A 10,997-nucleotide genomic window follows, 5' to 3' on the forward strand; every position below is an offset into this window, starting at 1 on the left:
GCCCCAGGTCCCACTAGAAAGACTCACGATATAAATTGACTATGAATACGAATTTTTCATTCTAAGAAAATAATTGCTACTTCATTCTCAAGATTTTTTAACAGCTGAGTAACAACACAATGTGCAAAATAACTACTGGGCAACACACAACATATTAAGCTGCAAAAGTAATATTCAATCCTAGCATTGCATAAACAAAGGAGTTAGAAGTAATTATGACTACATGCCAGATCCCCGATTCTTCAGAGGCACATCCATACTTTAAATGGAGAGAAAAAAACCTGGTATTTCAATCTTTCCAGCTGTACAAACTTTATTTGTGTGTGGCTCCTTGTTGGTGCTGAAACAGAGGAAGTAAAAGGAAAAGCAATATATTCAGAATGCAGCTGAGAATCATTAATATTATTTTTCTGATTTGTAAAGTTTAGTGTATTTGTTACTGAAATGATGAAACACTATAATTAGGAAAAATATCATCAAATACTTCAACAAATGTTAGGTTTGCCATAATTCCTTTGCTGAATTTAGGCCTACAAAAGGGATGGTCACGAAGAACTTCCTGTGCTTAAAACTCCAAACTCTACTAGGGATTTTGATTTCAGAAAGAACAAATCCTTCATCCTATTTGCTCAGACGTGAAGATGAGTATCTCAAAGCTGAGCTGATTAAACCACTACCTGATTTTGAAAACTAGTGCCTATTGCTCAAGAGGTATACTAACTTGACAACTCTGAAGTGTTATGCCTGTTTACTAAAAGTGTATTACACACTGCAACAGTACAAACCAGTTATTTTTAAAACAACTCTGTAAGGCAATTCTCTAGTCCTCAGACTGGCTCCCCACAGGCATTCATACTTTCACTGGGATGCCCAACCCTAGAAATAACAAGCTAAGTGATGAAGGAGGGAAGAAGAGGTATGTAGAAGGCGTGGAATGAAGACAACACAGTAGAATGCATCAACAAGAGTCCAGAAGATCAAACTATTAATGAGGGACACAACAGAATCACAGAATTGTCATGGTTGGAAAAGACCTCTGAGACCACCAAGTCCAATCATACACACAAAAGACCCCTGCAATCTCGGCCACTACAGCATGCCCTGAAGTGCACATCTACATTTCTTTAATACCTCCAGGAATGGTGACTCAACCACCTCCCTGGGCAGGCTGTTCCAGTGCCTGACCAGGAACCAATAAAGTAAATTCTTCCAGTAAAGAATTAAAAATTCTTTAAATAAGTTACCTAAATTAAATAAATAAATTCTTTAAATAAATTACCAGTAAAGTAATTCTTCCTAATATCAAATCTAAACCTCCTCTGCCGCAACTTCAGACCATTTCCTCTAGTCCTGTCATTATTCACTTGGGAGAAGAGGCCAACACCCATCTCCCTACAACCTCCTTTCAGGTAGTTGCAGAGGGCAATGAGGTCTCCCCTCAGCCTCCTCTTCTCCAAACTAAACAGAGACTTCTGTGAGTGGCACAGACTTGTCTACTCAGCTGCCCAGATCAAATGTTGACTCACTTAACCTCCTCAGCAGAATACACCAGGAGAACCAAAGCTACTGCTGTCCATCACCTACCTCAAATTCTTTCTGTAAACAACATGAACTCCAAGGCAAGTGGCAGTCTGAGACACCACAGTTTAAACAGAACTAGTATGAATGTTAGACTCCTTTAGCACACCAGGAGGTAAACCACAGTGATTCAGAAGATCCCCTACTTCATATCCAGCTACTCCTGCCACAGAAGAAGGGTAGGACAGACAGGAAGGTCGGTGACTGCATCTGCCAACTCAATCTAATTTTTTTCATTTGAATATGAATCTTAAGGTAACAGGGAACGGAGCATGCAAATTCTCCTAACAACTTTCTGATATGTATCTTCGAGAAGAAGAAAAAACAAGGCCTGTGTTGTTGATCCTACTTTACCTTTTCCTCCTGCACAGATAAAGGTCTGCTGCAACATTATTTATTTCCTGCTTTGTCAGCCTCATTTGACCTTCCACAGCAAGGACAAGAGCTCTGGACTGGTCCAACAGAATGCCAACCTTCTTTTTCTGGTGCAGATGCTGTTTTGATGCCTCTATGGGATCCCAGCACTAGCATAAAATCACTCATTTCTTGGAGTCAAGAAACAACAGCATTCCAGAAGCAGATAGCATTTGTTTAAATATGCAAAAGGGATAAAAAAAAATACTGGCAGGAACAGATTTAAGATTTAAAATAAATACTTCGGGGATTTTTCACCTTGATTGTGCTACGTTCCTCCCATAATTTGTTACTGTTTAACTTCTGCACCTAAAAATAGTTCAATAGCAGTACCAAAGAACTCTGTCCCGTGATTTAGATCTTACAAGTAGCTTATGGGAAGTTACTTTGAAGGTCACCTAAAAAGTTAATCTTAAAATTCATTCCTCCAACTGGAGGAAAAAGAGCTGGCAAATCTAGGGAGGTAATTACTGTGGAAAACCAGCATACAATCTTTCTATGCAAATTCACTCTTGGTCACAAATAGCTTTCTATGCTAATTCAAGACTCAACCCTTCTCCACCCATCTGAAAAAAACCACCCTTTGTAAATACACTTGTCTCTAATATGTTCCACAAGGTCAACAAACTCAAGCACTAAGAAAGCTACTGGGATGAAGCCTATGCTAAAAAAAATCCACTCATGAACTCTCCCCTCAAGGTGGTGGCAAGATGCTCCTCCTTCCTTGGTTTGGATAAGGCAATAATACACCTGAGCAGCTGGAATTCATTTTAGACTTCTTAGTTATTTGGTAATTCCATTCAGAAACCTGGTTATGAATGGGAATTCAATGCAAAATACGTAGAACATTAATCCTAAAAAGAAATTTCTTGCACATCAAAGCTATCCCCGAGTGATTAAAGAGATGACCTGTAAGATATCCAAGTGATCCAGATTGTAGGTGGCTCAATGGCATTTAAGAAGTAGTTCTGAAACAGCCAGGAAAATTCAAGAAGCCATTGCAGCCAGACAAATTAAAGAAGCCATTGCACACCACAAACAACAGAGATATAGTGGCTTGAAATCGTGACTAGCCTGACAGTTACCTTCTGAGGTTCCTGATTAACCTCTGAGGAGCTCCAAAACAGAGAGTTTGGAGACTGCTATGTCCACAGATTGATTTGTCAAGATTTGCCTCCACACACTTTAGGCAGGCATAGAGCTCCTATAAATTCTCTTCCCCCTCCCCCCCCCCCATTTTAATCCAGCATTGTATGCCCAGTTTGTACCATTAAAAAAATGGAATTTGGGATCTCTTAATGCCATTTAACCCTTTACATCACTGTAAGAGGTGGGGGGAAGGAAACTTTCTGATCTTTTCTCTCATTTGTCTAGTTTTATACGCAGATTTCCCAAGACAGATCTATTTGCTGCTTTGAATGACAGGATGCTTGTCCTCTGACAGGCTCTCCAAGAGGACAGAGCAGTTGCTAACTCAAAAGCATTGTGCATGTGGATGCCCAGTACAAGCCAAGAAGACGACTGAGCTTCTGGCATCGTTACTCAAGTCAAAAAAGAAAGCCTTAAAAAAATAACAGTGGACTCTTAACAACTACTATTAAAGGTTGGTTGGGTTTTTTTGTTTGTTGTTTGTTTTTTCTTCTCCCCAATACATTTTAGTTGATTTTTCAAAGTTCAACTTGAAACTAACTGCCGTATACAACATAATTGCCTGGTACGAGTTAACAGTTCTGTCAATAGTTAGCTGCTAGCAATTGTAATCATCCCATGAATGACTTGAGGTGTGAGTCAGCAAAGATCATATGAGCCACAAGTGCTAGCAGGAAGAGGAGAATTCAGTTCCCACAAGGAAAGATACCACATTTTAGAACTTCTGAACGATGACTTCTGCCTCAATTAATGATTTTATAGAACATCACAATCCTAAATCAAGCATCTGATGCTACCTGAAACATCTGCCATAATGTAATTCTCTTCGGGGAAAAAAAAAATCAAAACCAGCAGTGACAGAAATGCACATGCCTTTCAGTGCTTTTTCTTAAATAGCATACACTAATAAAAACCAGAGACAAAAGCAGAATGCCAGAATATCACAATGTATTTATTTGTCATGGTTTGTTTTCATTCTGAAGAGCATGATCTTACAATGCTGACATTAAATCTCACTGATTTGAAATTAGCCATAATACAAAAATTGACAAGAACTTCTTAAAGAAACAAGACAGAATCCAAATGAGTTAAATAATAAAGTTTACTATTTTCATCTGTATCAGCCACAATCCAGGTAACACAAACAGAAGAAAAGAGGATAAAAACAGGGAGACTCCTGGGGAAGGAACCAGGTGACACAAAGTGGGTAATACTAGGAAAGAAGGAGGTGGGCAAACCACTTTCTTCCAAAATTTATGCCTGAATAGTCTATACTGAGGAAAAAGACACTTATTCATAAAAAACATAGTTCTTGCATCAATCTTGTCTGTATAACATTCTATGTTACCTATAAGGTTTTATCTACATGTAGAAGTCATGCATTTATTTTGCACAAATCTCTCAGTGGGTGTGAAAAAAGAGTGACCTCCTTTACATTCGTTCATGGAATCACGGAATTGTCAGAGTTGGAAGGGACCTCTAGAGATCATCTAGTCCAACTCCCCTGCTAAAGCAGGAATACCTAGAGCACATTACTCAGGAGCATCCAGGTGGGTCTTGAAAATCTCCAGAGAAGGGGACTCCACGACCTCCCTGGGCAGCCTGTTCCAGCGCTCTGTCACCCTCATTGTAAGGAAGTTTTTCCTTGAATTTGAATGGAACTTCCTGTGTTTCAGCCTGTGCCTGTTGCCCCTCGTCCTATTGCTGTAAACTACTGAAAAGAGTCTGGCTCCATCATCCTTCAACCCTCCCTTTAGATACTTGTAAGCCTTCTCCAGGCTAAAGAGCCCCAGCTCTTTGAGCCTTTCCTCATAAAGGAGGTGCTCCAATCCCTTAATCATCTTTGTTGCCCTACACTGGACTCTCTCCAGTAGTTCTCTGTCTCTCTTGAACTGGGGAGCCCAGAACTGGACACAGTATTCCAGTTGTGGCCTCACCAGTGCAGAGTAGAGGTTGACCTCCCTCAACCGACTGGCCACACTCTTCCCTATGCAGCCCAGGATTCCATTGGCCCTCTTGGTGACAAGGGCACATTGCTGGCTCACGGAGATCCTGCCATCGCCCAGGACTCCCAGATCCTTCTCCTCAGTAGCGCTTCCCAGAAGATCCGCCCCTAACCTATATTGGTGCCTGGGGTTCTTCCTCCCCAGGTGCAGGATCCTACACTTGCCCTTGTTGAACCTCATTAGGTTCTTCTCTGCCCAGCTCTCCAGCCTGTCCATGTCATGCTGGATGGCAGCACAGCCCTCTGGAGTGTCAGCCAGCCCTCCCAGTTTGGTATCACCAGCAAACTTGCTGAGGATACACTCTGTCCCCTCGTCCAGGTCATTGATGAATATGTTGAAGAGGACTGGGCCGACCATTGACCCCTGGGGGACACCACTGGTTACAGGCCTCCAACTTGACCCTGCTCCATTAATGACAACCAGGACTCAATCCACCCCACTGCCTCCCCCATACTTCCTTACTTTTCTAATGAGGATGTTATGGGAGACAGTGTCAAAAGCCTTGCTGAAGTCAAGTTAGATGACATCTGCTGTCCTCCCCTCATCCAGCCATCCAGCTATAACATCATAGGCTACCAGATTGGTCAAGCATGATTTACCCTTGGTAAATCCGTGTTGACCAATTCCTGTAACTTCTTGATCTTCAATTCACTGTCAATTTATACTATTTAATCTTTGTGCAAAATATTAATTGCAGAGTGGACTGAGAGTAACTGTGCACAGGGTGATATATCTAAAAGAGCGAACAGCAAAATGTTGTCATATCTTGGCTATTTCAGAATGAGGAAAGCACAGTTGTCAGTAAGATGGAGAAGCAACACCCTCTCCCTAGAGTAAGGGTAAATTACATCACTACGCCTTCTTAGTATTACAAAAATCACAGAATGATATGGGGTTGGAATGGACCTCTGGAGATTATCTAGTCCAAACCCCCTGCCAAAGCAGGTCCACTCAGAGCAGGTTGCACAGGAACGTGTCCAGGTGGGTTTTGAATGTCTCCAGAGATGGAGACTCCACCACCTCTCTGGGCAGCCTGTTCCAGTGCTCTGCCAACCTCAAAGAAAAGAAGTTCCTCCTCGTGTTTAGATGGAACTTCTTACGCTCAAGTTTGTGCCTGTTACCTCTTGCCCTGTCACTGGGCACCACTGAAAAAAGACTGGGCCCCATATGCTTTAAGTATTTATTCGCAGTGATCAGATCCCCTCTCAGTCTTCTCCAGACTAAAAAGACCCCACTCCCTCAGCCTTTCCTCAAAGAGAGATGTTCTAGGCCCCTAATCATCTATATAGCCCTCCGCTGTACCCTCTCCACCAGTTCCCTGTATTAATGAGTCACTGTCAGTCATTGTGTTATTTTTGCTTTAAAGATGCTATTTTCTGCATAACTTTTGCACAAAAAAATTACAGCTTGGCTAAGTCACACACAATTGAAGCTAATATCCATGTTCAGCTACCAGTTACTATGGTCTTATCACATATTACGGCCCTCGCGGTGCTGCAGATCACATGCTGCCACATGCACTTCAAAACTGGGGGAGACACAACACTGGCAATTGTTGCTTGGTGTTTATTTTTGAATGAGAAATAGGAAAGCTGGGGAGTGGTATTTCCCAAACCCGATGTGTTGGAAAGTATCTGGAAAATTGAAAAAGCTTTTTGTAGCATGAATCCTTTGATCTTCACAGTTAAAAAAAAATGTTGTAGATTATTTGAGGAACAAGCCAGTCTGCTTATTCAAGAAAGGAATACCCAAGGAATATTCAACAATATATTCAAGAATATTCAAGGAATATTCAAGAATATATTCAAGAAAGGCCACCCAAGGAATAACTGACAGCCCATACACAAAATGCCTGACTCTAAACTGGGCATGTTATATCTGAAAGTGGCTACGTAGATAAATCTGGGTAACTTGCAACATGGAAACTTTACCTAAAATGCATTATACAGCCACAAAGAGCCACACAGACTTTTTATCAAAGAACAATACCTTTATGGAAAAATCAAACTTATGTAATTAAAAAGTGACAAATCATAAAAATTAGAAATCAAGGATAGTAATTAAAAGAAAATAAAAAAATTAAAATAGATCACTGGATTAAATAATAGATGGGTTAAAATAAATATGAAGAACACAGTCATAAAATCCATTTATACTGAGTGCGTCACGGAGTTTAACTAAAACTACTTCTCATGTATTTTGTTTAACGGGCTTGTTGGAATAGATGAGTTGTATAAAGAGACCATCTAAAAAGGCACAGGTTACGGGAAATGCAAATAAAACTGAATGCTGTTATTAGAGCTCGGCTTGGCAAAAAAAGAAAAAAAATTCTGTTGCGCTTAGTTACCGAATGGAGACCTTCAACTGCAGTATTGCCTCAAAAAAAAATCCTTCATGAAGCTATCAACACAGTTCCAAATAGTTATCACTGTTAAAATCACTTATATTTCAATTTTGAAAATACCTGAAACTTACTTTTTTTTTTTTTAACATAAATAATCACATCCTGACAAAAGAAGCCTTGTTCAGAGGGTGAATTTCCATCACGAAGTTGGATGAGGGTGGATTTCCAGTGCTAAACTTGAAACAGGAAAGTATTTTAAAATCTTCAGGATGTAGTCCCTGTATTAAGTCCCTATGTATATGGTGGATTTTCACAAAACTTATCAAGACAGAATATCAGTGAATATCAATACAGACTGAGGTAAAACTTCCCAGTGGCCTGCACAGTTATAGATATTCTTAAAAAAAAGGAGGTGAAGGCACGAGGAGGCACAGAAAGCAGGATTCATCTATACAAAGCTGTCTTTGATGATAAGCAAACATCTACCTTGTTGGGGCATGTTAAAGATATGGATAAATTCTAGGTCACTGCTCTAGGGAGATCAAAAATTGAGCCTTACCCTATAAAAGCACACAGTATCATTCAAGCGCTGTAAGACTTGAATTTGATTCCTGTCAGTTTACCTTTTACTCTCATAAGCTGCTTTGATGTACATGACAATCCATCAGGCAATGGGTGCTTTAGAAGCTAGAAATCCCTTCTTTGAAGCTCCAAGTGAAATAAATCAGCTGTCAAGCTTCATGAGCTCTGTTTTTTTCCTAAATAGTTTTAAACGCCTGTTTAATGTCCAAACAATAAAATGTCTTTTCTTTGCTACTTTTAGGTTACAAGTAAAATGAGGTGAGTGAGGACAAAGAACTTTCATTTTAAATGCTAAACCTGATGTCCTTAAAAAAGTTATTGACCTATCTAAAGACTGAGATACTGTAGGTTTAGTTTAAAAGCATAAAATATGTACAAGCTAACTTTAGCAGCCAAGAAATAATATGTAGAATGCCAAAGAGCACATACACATGATTCATTTTTTTTGTCTCTTTCTAAGCTTGATACCCCTGAAGAAAGTATGTAGATTTTTATCTGAGTAGAAGCAACTCAGTGGTTTTACTCTCCCATTTTGGTATGTCAGTAAAATTAAACCTCCCCTCCTGTCTCTCTGCCAAAGGTTAGCAGAAGACAGTGACCAAATACCAGCCACCTTTGATGACAGTCTCATCTCCTCGCTACACAGTGTTGGAGGGTGAGAACAAGGCAAACCTTCCCAGTGAGAGCAAGCAGGTTTTGTCCAACTATTAGTAAATCAGTTAGGAAAAGGGAACTATTGAAGGGAGAGGAGACTTGATAATAGGTTATAATGAGAGATACACTTGGAAAAGCCTAAATGTGAGCTTCCTCTCTGCATTACACAGATCATTTTTAAAAAATACAAATCCTACGTTCCCTTTTGTACTGCCAAATAATTTATTTTTAGAAGCAACTATATTCTTTAACAACCATCTTCCTTTCTCTTAGATGTTTTGTAAGAGACATGGGGGGTGGGGGTGCTCATGGTGTATAAAACTCATGACACTGAATTTAGCCATTCTGAAGGCAGATTATAATACCAAATTTCTCACCAACGGGAGCTAGAGCACTCCAGATGCTGTGCTGCTGCCCCAAAGCACTGCAAATTGGGCAATGCCTTGCAGTAAAGAGTGGCTGAATTTCTAAATCCTGGAAGTGTTTCCAGGATTCGTCTGTTGAGGGAAGAGTATTTTAATTATATTAAAGAGGCTTATATTCAAGACAAGCTGAGCTGTTCAGGTCTGCAAATGACCAAGTTCTGGGTGTGAGCAGAGGCAGAATATTAAGCAGCTAGTAAATTTTACTGGCAAAAGTTCAGACAACTATATACTTAGGAATGCAGAAGTTGTAAAGAACATATTCCTGTTTTTAGAGCCTTGAGTACTTCCTGTGTCTTACTAGGCACTTAAGTGGTTTTTGCAGACCTATGTTATTTCAGAGGAAACTTGTGTACCTTTCAGTATCCCAACGAAAACTGGCTGCAAATTAAAAATAGCAGCAGAATTTGGAAGATTCACAGTTAACTAAGTTGACAAAGTATTGCTGAATACTTTTCTTTACAATGAGCCAAGCTATATCATGAAGACATGAAACTTACATGACTTTTACTTACTGAAATTTTTCTATTTTTGTTACATGGTCCATTAAAAAAACCCAATTGTGAACTTCCCACTGTATTTGTGATAGCATATGAAATATATAAGAAAAAATATAAAATGTTACAGCAAGCAGAACACAGAATGTACTTACCAATATTAATTTCATCATCAGTTTCAGCATCTCCAATACACTCAAACTGGAAATCTTGTAAAGACTGTGAAAATTTTTGCACTGCCATAGATAAATCTGAAATTCAAGAAAAAGAAAAAAAAAAGAAAATCAGAATTACTCCACTACAACTTCACTGGAGCAAGGTTTCATTTTTTCTGTTTACAAAGTTTCCTCTCTGGTATCTTTTTTGGACAGTAACTTCATTCAAAAATCACCATCACCATTTCAAAATCAAAGTACCTGAGATATCCCAGAAACCTACGAAACACGCTGATGCCAAGTTTCAAACATTAATATACGCATTATATTGACAACTGAAGAACTGTTATACTTCTTCAGTTGAAAAATAAGAATTTTGTATAAGAAATTAATCTCTAGTGGTAAATTGCATATTTAAGTAGACCACATTTAAAATACTGCAAGAATAGTTTGCAGATTAAAATAAAGCTCATGATAGTTTCTTTCGCAAACATTATCAATAGAATTACATTCTAACTATTCTAATATGTTAAAACATTATACAGCGTTATGTAAAATTGGAGGGGGAAAAAATAAACCACAAGTGCTTGCCAATCAATTAGGCTGTCCATAGATTATGAGCAGTAGTTTCACTGAATTACACAGAGTGGACCTTCGGACCAAACAAAGATCAAAGCAATCCAAACTTCACAGCATAAAGTTTCATTGGAATTGTACAGACTTCAACAACAAACAAACAAAAAAAAAAGTAAACACATAATATCAAAGTAACCACATAAATCTGTTCTTTTCTTTTTTAAGGATACTAATGGCAAATGCAGAGATGAATGTGATAACAAATGAACTCGGTCAAGATGTAAAAATGCTACCAGTCCAGGTAAGCCCAGAAAATCAGCAACAATTCTCTGTGTCCTTGGGTATGTTTCTATTGTATCCATTTTGAAACTAGAAAAATTGGCAATTAGGATTCTGATATCTGCTAAATCTAATCAAAAGTCATGGTTAAGGATAAGTTACGAACAAAAGCCAAGTCACAAATTCTGTTTCAAAAGTGTCACGTATCTGCGTCTATCCTTAGGTCTGGACATGGTCCTGGGCAACTGGCTATAAGTGGCCCTGTCTGAGCAGAGTTGGACCAGGTAACCTCCAGAGGTCCCTTCCAACTTCAGCCATTTTGTGATTCTCTGATTTCCTTA

General features: G+C 39.1%; 1 protein-coding gene across 3 annotated transcripts in view; it reads right to left on the bottom strand.

Moving 5' to 3' along the window:
- The window catches only part of ARHGAP42 (Rho GTPase activating protein 42), a 132,435-nt gene extending 122,544 nt beyond the window's left edge, over positions 1-9,891 (bottom strand). For all 3 annotated transcript variants that reach the window (XM_014966129.1, XM_014966128.1, XM_014966127.1), the window contains exon 1: positions 9,802-9,891. In XM_014966129.1, coding sequence (XP_014821615.1) covers positions 9,802-9,889 — 88 coding nt within the window. In that variant the 5' untranslated portion in view covers positions 9,890-9,891. The remainder of the gene's footprint in view (positions 1-9,801) is intronic.
- Positions 9,892-10,997: the final 1,106 nt, after the last annotated feature.

The sequence above is a fragment of the Calidris pugnax genome, unplaced genomic scaffold (assembly GCF_001431845.1).
Source record: "Calidris pugnax isolate Ruff unplaced genomic scaffold, ASM143184v1 scaffold20, whole genome shotgun sequence".
Lineage (NCBI taxonomy): Eukaryota > Metazoa > Chordata > Aves > Charadriiformes > Scolopacidae > Calidris > Calidris pugnax.